Source organism: Rhinatrema bivittatum, chromosome 1, assembly GCF_901001135.1.
Source record: "Rhinatrema bivittatum chromosome 1, aRhiBiv1.1, whole genome shotgun sequence".
Classification (NCBI taxonomy): Eukaryota; Metazoa; Chordata; class Amphibia; order Gymnophiona; family Rhinatrematidae; genus Rhinatrema; species Rhinatrema bivittatum.
Genome location: NC_042615.1, coordinates 787637172 through 787652488, shown reverse-complemented (window position 1 = coordinate 787652488; position 15317 = coordinate 787637172). Strand labels below are relative to the sequence as shown.

At 42.2% G+C, this 15317-nt stretch overlaps 1 protein-coding gene across 1 annotated transcript in view; it reads left to right on the top strand.

The window, feature by feature from the left end:
- LOC115078026 (elongation factor 2-like) overlaps window positions 1-15317 on the top strand; it is a 262581-nt gene that overhangs the window by 55143 nt on the left and 192121 nt on the right. The window contains exon 5 of the mRNA XM_029580602.1: window positions 14313-14494. Coding sequence (XP_029436462.1) covers window positions 14313-14494 — 182 coding nt within the window. The remainder of the gene's footprint in view (window positions 1-14312; window positions 14495-15317) is intronic.

Here is a 15317-nt window from a genome sequence, read left to right as displayed (position 1 = left end):
TCCTTCCATGTTAACCACTCGGTGGAACTCCCTGCGTTCTCCCCTGCGGACATCACCGGTCCCACTGAGAGTGACCTTCACCGTCTTGACGTAAAGCGTGTCCTCCTGCGTTACCTTCAGGTCACGAATGAGTTTCGAGTCTCTGACCACCTGTTTGTTCTCTGGAGTGGCCCGAAAAGAGGCAATCAGGCTTCTAAGACCACAATTGCCCACTGGTTAAAGGAGTCAATTTCGTCGGCCTATATCTGCCAAGGCCGTGCGATTCCGGAGGGTCTCAAGGCTCATTCGTTGCGCTCTCAGGCTACCTCCTGGGCGGAGAGTCAACCGGTTTCTCCACAGGAAATATGTAGGGTTGCAACGTAGAAATCTTTGCATACCTTTGCTCGGCATTACCGCCTTGATGTCCAGGCACCAGTCTTTGGTTCCTTCAGTGGCAGGTGCTTCGAGCGGGACTGTCTTGGTCCCACCCTGTCTAGGGAAGCTTTGGTACATCCCATGATCTGGACTGATCCAGGTACGTACAGGGAAAGGAAAATTAGCTCTTACCTGTTAATTTTCGTTCCTGTAGTACCATGGATCAGTCCAGATGCTCTTCCCTATACTCTCTTCCGTCCACTGGAAGTTTCTCTCCTTCTCTTGCAGGATACATTCTCTACTCTACGCTTGTAAGTGAGGCACTGGAAGCATCTCCGTGATGTTAAATGAGATGAGCATTTTTTCCTACAGAGTTTCAATATTTACACTGGTTAATGTTTTACTGAGTTCTCTGGTTATTGCTCAAGTTCTCTTGTTACTTGCTTGATCCTCTATGGTTCTCTTTATACTTTCTGCTTTGACAATGATTTATTTATTTATTTATTTTCATGCTTTTATATTACGACTTTCCTCAAAAAAGACATCAAGACGGTTAACAAAAACGTCTATACAGATCTATAAGATCATGTTGATGCACAATTTCCATACAAAAATTCCATAACCAAAATAACAGTCAAATCACAACAATAATAAAATTGTACTCATATAATGTCTATCTATCTTTTCACATTTCTAATTGGCTATCTAGGACAATGCTAAGATTATAAAATTATTGTCTAACTATGTTGACATTATTATATTAAAAAATACAAAACAACAATATCTTAAAACATAAAATCTTAATAAAATTTAAACTAGTAAAAAATTACATTTCAAAACTTAAAATTACGCTTCATATCTATAAACTACAGTGGAGCGGATCTAAGATGTTTACATAGATCAACTTGTATCATTAAAGGCCTGTTCGAATAGCCATGTTTTTATCAATTTTTGAATTTCAGAACACAGGTTTCAGTTCTAATATCAACAGGAAGGGAATTCCAAATTTTAGGACTGGCCAGGGACAGGGTCCTATCCCTGACTGAATTCAAATGAGCCATTTTTGGAGAGGGAACTGTGAGCAATGCTTTTCCAGAGATCTTAAATTACGGACAGGGGTGTGAATCCGGAGAGAGAGGCATTAAGCCATTCAGAGTTGGCCCCATAGATTGTTTTATGTATCAAAATCAAGCTTTTGTAGTGAATTCTTGAATAAATCGGTAGCCAATGGAGTTCTTTTAAAACCGGTGTTATATGGTCATATTTCTTCTTGTTGGACAAAAGACGGGCTGCTGCATTTTGGAGTAACTGTAAAGGACGAAGAGTGGAACTTGGGACTCCCAACAAAAGAGCATTACAGTAATCCAGCTTGGGTGTGATAAGTGCCTGAAGCATTGTACGAAAGTCCCCAGAATGAAGAAACGGTCTCAATTTTTTTAAAATATGAAGTTTATAGAAGCCTTCTTTGTTTATAGCTTTAATAGAAGCTTTCATATTTAATTCAGCATCTAAAATGGGACCTAGATCTCTTACTTCATGATTAATTTTGTATACTGATGCAAGAGATTTTATCTCTGCATCGATTTTCTCAGTAACTTTATTGCTCATATATAAAATTTCTGTTTTTGTTTTATTCAGGGAAAGTGACATATGGGACAATAATTGACTTATTGATGAAAAGTAAACTTCCCAAAGCTTCAAAGTAGATTGAAGAGAATCATTAATGTGCAACAAAATTTGAACATCATCGGCAAAAAGAAAATGAACCAATCCCAAGCCCGTTAGGAGTCTACATAATGGTGCCATATAAACATTAAAAAGTGTAGGAGACAATGAAGAACCCTGGGGAACCCCTGTCGACATTACTATGGTATCAGATTCTGATGTGTCTAGTTGACTTTAAAAGATCTATTGGATAAAAATGATTTAAACCACGCCAGGGTTGTGTCTTTTAATCCTATTTCTTGTAGTCTTGCTAAAAGTACTTCATGTTTAACGGTATCGAAAGCCGCTGAAATATCCAAAAGAATTAAAAGGTATGATTTATTCTGATCAAAGCCCCTATGTATTGTGTCTGTCAAGGAAATTAGTAAGGTTTCTGTATTGTGAGATTTTCTAAATCCAAATTGTGTGGGATATAGCAGATGATTTTCTTCAAGATACTCCATTAACTGACAATTCACTACTTTCTCAAGGAGTTTAGCCAGAAAAGGAAGAATTGAGATGGGACGATAGTTTGCCAATATTTCCAGATCGAGATGGCTCTTCTTCAGTAAAGGCTTAACCACTGCACATTTCAATAAATCAGGAAATAGTCCCTCTTCCAGGGATTTGTTAATAATATCTACCAGTGATTTAGCTATAATATCCGGAACTAGCTTTAGAAGCTTTGTAGGAAGAGCATCTAGTGGATGATTAGCTGGTTTGATCTTTTTTATGAGATTACAAATTTCTAATGAGGATACTGACTCAAATGAGGCCCACGTGACTGAAGGGTTACAAGGCAAGGTTATGTTTTGTGAAGGAAAGATATCTAGATCTTTTAAGACCAACTGAACTTTATTTTTAAAGAAGGAAGCAAATTCATTTGCTTTCTCCTTCCGATTCTCAAAGGAATAATTATTTCCTTTTGGTTTAATAAGATCAGAAACATAAGAAAATAGTATTTTTGGGTTAAACTGAAATTTGTGTATCTTTTCAGAATAAAAATTGCGTTTGGCTATATTTATTTCATTTCTGTACCTGTGAAGAGCTCTTCTATAGTTAGACAAAGTACAGGAGTTGCGGTTTTTTCTCCAGATTCTTTCCAGTTTTCTCAATCCCTTCTTTAAAATTTTTAAATTGGGTGAAAACCATGGGGATTTATGTTTATTGAATGGGGTAATCCATTTCTTAATTTTTGGACAAATTCTATTAGCTAACTCGGCTGTGGATTCGGTCCAGGATGCAACTGCTTTAGATTAATCAGAACAATCAAGTTTTGATAATACTTCTGACAGGTTGTTAATGAGTTCCTCAGAAGTGCAAGATTTTATACTGAAGGGTTGCAGGGTAGGCTCTGTCCTGATATGGGACACCCTTACAGTTTTGGTCTGTCTCCATCTGCTGGATAGGAGGCTCAACCCATGGTCTGGACTGATCCGTGGTACAACAGGAACAAAAATTAACAGGTAAGAACTAATTTTCCTTTCCAAGATATTTTCCAAGATATTGACTTTACTCTCATGAGGAGTCCCAGTATTCCCAGTTCATATGACTATTCCATTGGAATCCCCAGGAGGTGGTTCTAGCTCACAGCATTTGCTTGCAGTGAAATACAGCCAGTCAGAAGTTGTACATCAGGAGTATATCCCTCCAAGATGTCCAAGGACCCCTCCTTAGTTACTTTCATCACTGGGGTCTTGCATTAATGTTCCCTCACCTCCAGGTTCAGAAGAGGGATTGACAGGTTCCCTCTAATCCTCTCCCAGAACCTGCAGAACACTCTACTAACTTGTGTCCACTGGAAGAACTTTTCTGGACAAATTAGGAAAAGATTTCAGAGTTAATATGAATAAATACAAAGGTCTTAGTATCCTTCAAATTCTGGACATTCCAGGAGAATCAACAGCTGTCGTGGTTCATGATATCCTGCAAGAATTGCAAACAAGGTTGTGGGAAAATCTTATTTCATGAGCCCTGGTTGCATGGAAGTTAGAACTCAAATATAGGGAGTCATTTATCAAGCTATGATATTTTCCTGCAGGAGGGTCATGAAAATATCATAGGATGGTTTCACCATGATATTTTTTATCATAGAAAAAGTCCAAGATAAAAAATATTGCAGTGAAACGGGGAAAAACATGTGATGGTGACCCATTTTGCCTGGGGCCGTCATCGTGTTAAAGGGCCACATGGCCCCAAAACCTTAGTGGGTGCTCGGGGCCACCATTGGTCCACCAGAATGTTGTCTTTTAGGAAAGAGGGAGTTCCGGGGGGTGGGAGGGTTGGTTCCTAGATCACTAAGGTGTCACTTCTTTCTAAGGGAGAGTAGGGGTGGGGCCACGAGACTAACAGAGATTATGTTACATGGTGTGAGGGGCTGGGGGTGGGAGGCTGATACTGTGTGTGTAGGGGGGGGTTGGTTTGAATGGGGGTATTTGAGTTGGGAGGGCTATATGTAACAGAGAGGAGGGATTTGGAAAGGGGGCAGGGCATCACCACACAACTTTTAAAATTATTTTTTACACTTTTTTAAAGCTGCACTGCCTCTGCAGGTGGTGGGGGTCTTTAAAGATCCCCGGGGGGATTCCTCATTGCGGAGAAAGGGTTTTTAGCCCATATGTCCCTTTAAGATATATCCCGGGAACATTGGGATGCTCGTTAGCATCCTGATATCCCCAGGATCTGTTAACTACAGATCCTGAAAAGTAATTAAAATAATGTGCCTTACTTTTTATGAGGAAAACCATGTTATTTTATTTGCATAAGATTATGTAATCATTCGCTGCTTTGCATGCTTTTTTAAATTTTATGCATGCAAATGCATGCAAAACAGTTAATTTCAATGGGGGCAAATTTTTGGGGGCTAAAAAACACATGATATTGCTGAGATACAGGGGTATCATGTGATAAACAGCATTTAACATGTAATAAACATTGTTTTTCATGTGGTATACTCTTATTGCAACTTAATAAATCTGCCCCATAGAGTGCAAAAATCCCCAAGGTTTGGAATAATACAATTACCCCATCAATCAGATGTGGTAGATTCTGCAATTAAAAAAAGCAAAGAAAACAAGAATATTCTTCATTCCATCAGACCAGTCTAGATGAATGTGTGATGCACACCAACCAGCAGATGGAGACAGAGATCAACAGGCTCGCACTATAGTTACACGATGTTAGGTTTCATACGAGGAGTTACCATCCAGGAAATGGATTTGGGCGTAATAGTGGACAATACTTTGAAATCCTCAGCTTAGTGTGCAGTGGCCATCAAAAAATCAAACAGGATTATGCATTGTTAGGAAAGAAATGGAGAGTAAAATGAAGAATGTCATAATGCCTCTATATCACTCCATGGTGAGGCTACAACTGGAGTACTCTGTGCAGTTCTGGTTGCCACATCTCAAAAAAAGATATAGTTGCATTGGAAAAGGCAGAGAATGGTGACTAAAATGATAAAGGGGATGATACAGCTTCCCTATGGAGAAAGGCTGTTCAGCTTGAAGAAGAGAAGACTGAGGGGGAATATGATAGAGGTCTATAAAATCATGAGTGGAAGAGAACTGGTAAATTTAAATTAGTTCTTTACTCTTTTCAAAAATTACAAAAGCAAGGGGAGATTTACTGAAGTTAGCAAGAAGCACATTCTTTTTCACTCCATGCACAATTAAGTTCTGAAATTCATTGCGAAGGATGTGGTTAAGGCAATTAGCGTAGCTAGATTTAAAGAAGGTTTGGACATGTTCCTAGAGGAGAAGTCCATATACTGTTATTAACCAAGTAGACTTAGGGGCGGATTTTAAGAGCCCTGCTCACCTAAATCCGCCCAAAACCGGGCGGATTTAGGCGAGCAGGGCCCTGCGCGCCGGGAAGCCTATTTTACATAGGCCTACCGGCGCGCGCAGAGCCCCGGGACTCGCGTAAGTCCCGGGGTTCTCCGAGGGGGGCGTGTTGGGGGGCGTGTCGGGGGCGGGCCCGGTCGTCGCGGCGTTTCGGGGGGCGTGTCGGCAGCGTTTTGGGGGCGGGTACGGGGGCGTGGCTACGGTCCGGGGCGGTCCGGGGGCGTGGCCGCACCCTCCGTACCCGCCCCAGGTCGCTGCCCGGCACGCAGGAGGCCCGCTCGTGCACGGGGATTTACGCCTCCCTCTGGGAGGCGTAAATCCCCGGAGAAAGGTAAGGGGGAGGTGTAGACAGGGCCGGGCGGGTGGGTTAGGTAGAGGAAGGGAGGGGAAGGTGAGGGGAGGGCGTTAGAGGATTCCCTCCAAGGCCGCTCCGATTTCGGAGCGGCCTTGGAGGGAACGGGGGTAGGCTGTGCGGCTCGGCGCGCGCCGGCTATACAAAATTCATAGCCTTGTGCGCGCCGATCCAGGTTTTTAGCAGATATGCGCGGCTCCGCGCATATCTACTAAAATCCAGCGTACTTTTGTTTGCGCCTGGAGCGCAAACAAAAGTAGGCTATTCGCGCTCCTTTTAAAATCCGCCCCTTAAGGAATAGCCACTAATTATCACTGTGCGATAGCAGCATGGGATCTATTTACTGTATGGGATCTTGTCAAGTACTTGTGAGCTGGATTGGCAACTTTTGGGAAACAGTATACTGGGTTTGATGGACCCTCAGTCTGTCTCAGTATGGAAGTTCTTATGTTCTTATATCTTATATCTGCAAAGCTGCAACATAGTCATGAGTACACACCTTTCTGTACCATTACTATTGGGGCAATCTTTCAGAGTGACAGTAAATTTGAACAAGCAGTTTTTTTGGCCTATTAACCCAGTAATCTACTGTCCACAATGGGATTTGAGTTGCTTATTCAGTAAACTCTTTGCTGCAACCTTGAGCCTGGGACTCCCCAAATGTCATAGTTAATTCTACCCTGCTTGTTGATTGAGAAAGCAAGTTTGCTTACTATAAAGGTTGTTATCTGTACACAGCAGGATGAATTAGCCATGCTAAATATCTGCTTATCTCCCTGGAGAGTTGACTACTTAGACTTAGCTCTGAAATCTACTGAGGAGGCTCACAAAGCAATACCCACACTTGAATTCCCACTCATGCTCTACTAGCTAAGAGAGAGAGGTCAGTTTGGTGCCTCCAAATGACATCACCCACATGTCATGGCTACGTCATCCTATTGTCTACAGAGAACACTTTACAGTGAACAAACTTACTTTCTCCATTGCCTGAGGTACAAAGTTAGTGCCTGATTTACTAAACTTTTTTCCCACATATAAAGAATGGGAAAAAAGCCTTGGTAAACGAGGCACTTAGGAAACCCTCTGAGGCATGGACCTACCTGCTATACCTGATTTGTAACTCACCTTGAACTCAGATATGGAAAGGCAGTTAATTTAAATCCAAACCCAGAGAACGACAGTGGGAAAAATATTTTTTCAAGTGTTTTGTGATCTTTTTAAAATTATATATTTTCTTAATATTTTAAGTTGGTTTGTACACACTGGAGAACATTTTTTAAACTAAGGGATTCTAATCTGCAACTTTGAGGGACATGGCCACTTGTGTTTTTCTGTCAATAAGCATGCTGAATTAGCCATGCTTTCTGGGTGATGTCATCCAAGACACACTTTACTCCTAGAGATAACATATACCCATTCTCCAAAGAAAAAAAAAGGCCAAAACTGTCATGATACCAGAGGCCCTCATAAACATGGAGAATTGGATCTGGGAGATTTTTCAGACCAAAAGTATTTATTGCCGTACCTAGTGTGTCATCCATTTCCTCTCAAAGTGGGAAAAGAGTTTATTCCAATCTTTCTTCTGTTTCTCTACAGCAGAAATTCTCTACTCAGTTTCAAGAATAACATCACGAGATATAAAGTTATTGTGACTGAATCATCTCCGCTGGTTCACATCAGACCTTCAGAATCTTCAGTCTTGATGGCAGTTATACCCCCTCCTAAACACAACATATGGATTCCCAAAAGCATAGATTTATCACACTGGAAAAAAAAGCCCTCTAGTATTGCTGGACCCTAAATCCTCCCTGGCGATGAAACAAATAATTGCTATCCTAAAACATTTTTTCAAGTTACTTTACCCTCAGATGGAACCACTCACCATAGTACATCCTGTGAGTCCTCCAAGTGGAGACCAATCTTCATTGCAAGAACTTCTGAGGTCCCCACCAACATAAGATGTCTATGAATTGCCTGCACCAACAGAGAAAACTGTCCCACAGTTTTCCCCCGAATATGAAAAACCACCAAATATGTCTCCAGTGAATTCTCCAGGTAGTTCCACAGGCATCCCATCAGATCCTTCGTAAAAGCCCCTGGAACACTTTTCACCACCGGAAAACCTAACAATTTGTGGAAAAGATGGGAATGACCTTGAACGTAGAACTACGCAAGATGCCAGACTCAAGATCTGAAGTGTTAGGTATCTTGAAGATTTTAAATATACCCGCAAAACCTACAGCCGTACTGTCACACTGTGTGCTGGATACAGTTCTGGATAAGACATGGGAGTCCCCCTTTTCAGGATTACCTGTGGCATGGAAGGTAGATCTAAAATTTCACCTAAAGAAGTCACCTCACTACAGAATGGTTCAGATACGCACACTTCGGTGGTAGTAGGGTCTGCTATGAAGAAGGCAAAAAAGTCCAGACTCCATTCTAATATTCCACCAGGAAAAGACCACAAAATCCTAGACGACTTTGGTCGGAAGGTATTCTAAAGCTCGATGCTCAATTGAGGAATCAACAACAGCAGTTTTACATCACTCAATACCTTTTTAAATGTGTACAAAAGCTCAAACTATTTGTAAAGTCTGAATCTGGAGAACAAATGACACCACATCCACTACACGATCTAGCGGAGGGATTGAGACACCTTCTACAATCGGTCTACAAGGCCTTCGACACCTCAACCTGCACTTTGGCAGCATCTATTGCAGCACGCAGAATGGTGTGGCTCAGGCTGAGCGCTATCAGGGAGGACATCCACGAAAAACTGGCTGACCTCTTCTGCTGCGGAGACAACCTCTTTGGAAACAAATTAAGGGAGACAGTCTCATAAATTAAAAGAGCAAAACGCAGTGCAGTTTCTAAATTCCACTACAGAGCAACAAGGACAATCAAGGAGATATTACTCCTTGATTGTCCTTGTTTCCTTTGATAATACTATCAAAGGAAACGGTACAGGCAGTATCAGCCTTACTGGATGTTACCTTACCAATCACCCAGGCAACAGATCCAACTATCGCAACAAAGAGGATGCCAGAGAAACCAAAATGTCAAAAACAACAGGAACAACAACTGCCAAAATCTCAAGAAGGTGTTTGAGCCCAGTCCAGCCACAGCTCCAAATACAATTCTGGGGCAGATTAACACATTTCTTTAAGGCCTGGTCCGACATCATGACTGACAAATGGTATTAAACATAATTCATCACGGGTACAAGTTGAATTTCAAACAATGCCCTCCCATTCCATATTTAGTGGCACCACCATGGGATCTATCACAGATACTCTCTTAAGCCAGGAGGCTCAAAATCTACTTGCACAGAATGCAATCCACAGGATTCCAACACCCCAGAACAACAGAGACTATTACTCCCAATATTTCCTCATCCCAAAAAAGAAAGGAGGCCTCTAAAATTTTGGACCTTTGTTCTCGCAACAAATCTCTACAAGGAGAAAAATTCTCTACCGTTCATACAACCCAATGATTGGATGTGTTCATTGGATCTCAAAGGTGCTTATACTCACATTCCAATCAGCGTTCTTATTGGTGCTGCCTGTGTTTCAAGATAGGATCAGATCACTGCCAATACAAGGTATTCATATTTGGACTCTCATCTGCCCCTAGAGTCTTCACCAAATGCCTGGCAGTGGCTGTGGCTCACTGCAAAGGAAGGGAATACGGATATGCCCCTACCTGGACAATTGACTAGTAGTTTCTCCCAATTTGGAAAGTCTTTGGATACACTTAACAGATACCATTCAATGTTTTGAATCTGGGATTCCTAGAAAATTATGAGAAATCAAAACTTACTCTGTCTCTGCAGTTCATTGGTGCAAAGATAAACATGGTCCTTTCAAGAGCATTCCTTCCCATAGACAGAGCCCATATATTACACTCTCTCTGTCTTCAGCTGCATCAACATTACGCCAAATATTGGTATTACTATGCCACATGGCAGCGGCAATTCATGCAGTACTGCAGACTCGATTACACATGCGGTGAATACAATGGGGGCTTGAAAAAACAATGGTTGCAGTACCAACAGTCCATGTCCACCAAAGTGATGATAACACAATCCATGAAAACAGAGATGGCATGATGGCTAACACTAGCAATCTTGACCAAGGGTGCCCACACCCTCCCTTTTATCCCAGCTCTTCTGCTGATCCTCACAACAGATGCAACCACTTGTGGATGGGGAACTCATTTACTTTACTACAAAACACAAGCCCCATGGACCCAGGAAAAGAGAACCTTCTAGATCAATCTACTAGAACTCAGAGCAATAAAGAATGCGCTTCTTATTTTTCGTCATATACTACAAAAGAAATGTGTAATGATTCACACGTATAAACAAACAAGGAGGGTCCGGTTCCTGGATCTTATGCAAGGAGGCAATAAACATCTTAGGTTAGAGCTGTTCAGCTTGGAGAAGAGACGGCTGACGGGGGATATGATAGAGATCTTTAAGATCATAAGAGGTCTTGAACGAGTAGACGTGAATCGATTATTTACACTTTCGAATAATAGAAGGTGCTACTTGCTAACTTCATTCCATGAAGTTAGCAAGTAGCACATTTAAGACTAATCGGAGAAAATTCTTTTTCACTCAACGCACAATAAAGCTCTGGAATTTGTTGCCAGAGGATGTGGTTAGTGCAGTTAGTGTAGCTGGGTTCAAAAAAGGTTTGGATAAGTTCTTGGAGGAGAAGTCCATTAACAGCTATTAATCAAGTTTACTTAGGGAATAGCCACTGCTATTAATTGCATCAGTAGCATGGGATCTTCTTAGTGTTTGGGTAATTGCCAGATTCTTGTGGCCTGGTTTTGCCTCTGTTGAAAACAGGATGCTGGGCTTGATGGACCCTTGGTCTGACCCAGCATGGCAATTTCTTATGTTCTTATGTTAGAATGGGCAAAGATACACTCTATCAGCTTACAAGCAACCTACCTGCCAGGAATAGTGAACACAGAATGCCAACAGACTCAGCAGAATCTTCCATCCTCACGAATGGTCCCTCAGTCAATAGTGGCAGGCCACTTATTTCACCAGTAGGCCTACAATGGACAACCTATTCACATCCAAATGCAACAGGAAGGTGAACAGATTTTGTTCCATTCATCCAAACTCATTCAGGGAATCCTAGGATGCATTCCTCCTCTCCTGATTCAGGAGCCTAGTCTATGCTTATCCCCCATTTCCACTGATTGCACGAACAATCCAGAAGTACATTCAGGACAAAGCAAGGATGATCCTAATCGCACCGGCATGGCTGAGACAACTTAGGTATGCTTATCTAATACAACTTTCAGTTCAGGCTCCAGTATCCCTAGGAAACACCACAGATCTCCTAACAAGAGGGAGGACCTCTACGGCATCCACTACATTCCTTCCACCATCTGATGGCGAGGATGTTGAATGGAAGGTGTTTAGAGAAATTCAGTTTGCCACATTCTAATCAAGACATTATTGTTTCAACCAGAAAACTTTCCACCTGCAGAAACTATGCCTTCAATTGGCGCAGATATTCCGCATGGTGTATTGCTAACACCATTGACCCATTCTCCTGTATATGTGAAAATTTATCATATCTGCATACGTTATCACAGTTGAGTCTAGCCACTTCTTCCATAAGAGTACAATTCAGTGCTAGTGCAGTATATCATAATGGAAGAGACGGACCATCCATTTCCACTCACCCTCTAATATCCCTTTTCATGAAGGGTCTCCTATGAATTAAGCCTCCCATATATAAACCTCCATTACTTTGGGATGTTAATGTGGTATTAGAAAAACTTCTGACTCCTTCTTTTGAAGCTATGGATTCTGTATCTTTAAAGTATCTCACTTGGAAGGTTCTGTTCCCAATAGCAGTGAACTTCAAGCATTAGTCCATTTTTCCCCATACTAACAGTTTTACCATGGCAAGATAGTACTTCAAACCCATCATTCCTACAAAGATAGTATCTGTTTTTCACGTAAATCAATCTTTCTCCCTGCCTACTTTTTCCACTGAACTATACAAAACGAAAGGGAAAAAAAAAACTACACACATTAGTGTTGCACTGGAGGTGGACCCTTGGCCTGGTGCAGGATTGGTACGGCCCTCTGGTCAGGCCCAGAGAGCACCTGCCACCAGGAGGCGGAGTATATGAGGAGACAGAGGCAAGCTGGAGCTTGCTAATAGCAATCCGGGGTTTCCTCAGATTGAGCCCTCGGGTACCCGGACTGCCTGGACTTAGGTAGCGGAGAGGTAGCGGAGGGATGTGTCCACCACAAGTAAGGGTGCGCGGTTGATACAGAAAGGATGAACTAGACCCAAACTGGAAGCTTTGGAGACCTCAGGTAGGTAACAGTTCAGGAAGGTCCTCCGGGAGAGACCGGCAGCGCCTGTGGGTCTAGCTGGATGAAGGCCGCAGATGGATTCCAGGCAGGTAGGTCTGATAGTCACGGAAGGCCAGAAAAGAGTGTCCGAGTGAAGCGCAATGGTCAAAGCCAGAGTATCTGTCCAGAAGTGGTCAGCCAAAGCAGGGATCAGTACCAAGGTCAGTCTGAGCGTAGTCAAGGCAAGCGAGGGTCAGTTCCAGGCAGCAGTGGTCAGTTCCAGGCAGCAGACAAAGAGAGTAATCAGGCAGGCCGAGGTCAGTACCAAAGATCAGTCCGAGAAGTAGGGACTCAGGAAGAACACAGGGCGCAGGAACACTGGAACACAAGGAGTCACTGGAACAAGGAGACACTGGAACAAGGAAATGCTGGAAGGCAAACTCAGAACACCATGGTGTCGATCCGATTGCCAAGGCGAGGTCCTGGGGCCAGGGCCTCGCTATTTATATCCAGACTAGGTGATGTCATCACCGGGCACTGCGGACCAGTTTCCCGTGCTGGGCCCTTTAAAGGGAATCATGGTCCGTGTGCGCGCACCTACGGGCGGGGCCAATGCCACGGAGGATGGCGAGCCCCGGTGTGAGAAGCGTTATGAGTTGGATGGGCCTGGGGACACAGGGAGTACCGCGGGCGACGGGAGCTGGCCACGGCAGCTAGAGACGGGGAGCCAGAGCTGGTGGACAGAAACGCGAGGTGAGCTGGCCCGACTGCAGCACCAACGCGGACGGGACGTGCAACAATTAGACTGCAAACTGGCTTTAGCATACTACAAATGCCGAATCCTGTGTCACAGGCACATTTCTCAACTGTTTGTCTCTTATAATAAAAATGCCTTGGGAATAGTAGTAACAAAAAGAACCTTATCTGGATAATCCAATGTATTCAATTCTGCTATAAGGCAAGTTCTACATAACTTATATGACTGATAAGAGTACATCAAGTGCGAGCAACAGCCTCTTCAATTGCCCATCTTAATGAAGTTCCAGTCGAGGACATTTGCAAAGCATTAACATGGTCGTCAGTTCATACCTTCTTGTCCCACTATTGTTTGGATCAGCCTTTAAGCCTCCGAAAGTTCAGTGGGAAAAGCAGACAGTTGACAGTTGTCCATGAAGAGTTTGGATTGCAAGAAAAAAAATGAAAGCTAAGAGCACGTAACTTCACAGCAACCCTAAACTTGGAACTTCCAGAAAGCATGTCTAACTCAGCCTGCTTATTGACGGGAAAAAGCAAGTTTGTTTACTGTAAAGAGTGTTTCCGTAGATAGCAGGATGATTTAGCTATGCGAACCTACCCTCTTCCCTGGACAACCTTCTGTACCTAATTCATACTAGTCACTTTATTACAAACTGAGGAGAATAAGATCATCGTGCAGGAATGGCCATGCATGCTCAGGGGAGCAAAGCTCTGAAAGCTTGGTGAGATGGCTCCACACCCATGCTGTCAGATGAAGTCAATTAGAAAGCATGGCTAAATCATTCTGCTATCTTCGGAAAACACTGTTTATGGTAAGCAAACTTGCTTTTTTTATTATAAGGTAAATGCTGCTGCTTTGTCTTTGGCTACTAACTGATGTTGAATTGTACCTTTTAGTTCTGAGTCACCACTGAAATGCATTATGCTCTTGACTCTGTCCTTTTTTTAACTAAGGTTGTATTTTTAGATCGATCCTGTTATTGGCACTGTTGGATTTGGATCTGGTCTTCATGGTTGGGCTTTTACTTTAAAACAATTTGCTGAGATGTACATAGCCAAATTTTCTGCTAAAGGTGAAAAGGCACAACTCTCTCCAGCTGACCGTGCCAGAAAAGTAGAAGATATGATGAAGAAACTGTGGGGAGACAAGTGAGTGTTAATACATTCTCTGTCCACAGGAATCCTTAAAATCTAAAATGTGTTTGTTTTTCTGATGCATGAGGTTTTCAATGTTCTGGCATTTAGCAGTTTATAGAAAAGTTGTATGATTTATGTATATTTGTGATTTCACCTCTTTTCCAAGAAGGGGACCCATGACAGATTACAACTAAATTAAAACAAACTTATGGGTGCAGTACAATACAATAACAACAGTTGCAAGTTCAACTTAAAATTAAAATTGAATCATATTTATATATTATTGGAAATAATGAGTCCCGTTTCACATAACATTTCCTTTTATATGGGTTAGTGCTTCCTCAGAAATTGTCTGTCCAATACTGTGGGCTTAAAACAGCTAGCCAAATGCACGTATGTTATTCTTAGTGTGATGATCACTGAAAATTTTGAATATGAGTTACTGCTGAGTGGTGTTTCCTACTAACTAGATAAAATAATTATAGATATTGCTTAATTTAAATATTTATCTATTTTTATGTTTATCCTTTCCTAAGTGGCTTTCTTTACTTTATGCATTTTCTCACTTGGCTGTCAATATGCATGACCTCCAATAATTATCCTGTGTTTTTCTACATATCTCTCCCATAAGTAAGCCGAATAGCATAGAGATCTTCTGTAGCTGAGAACTGGAGTAAACTAGGGGTAACTTACGTTTCCAGTGCATCTTCTATCAGAAGCTGTGCTGGAAGCATTAAGGAACAGTAGGTACTGTACCTTGCTCCCAGCAGGAAATTATAAGTTTCAGGGCAGCAAGAGGCAATCCGGGTGGAGGTGTGATTGGCCGGTCTACTAC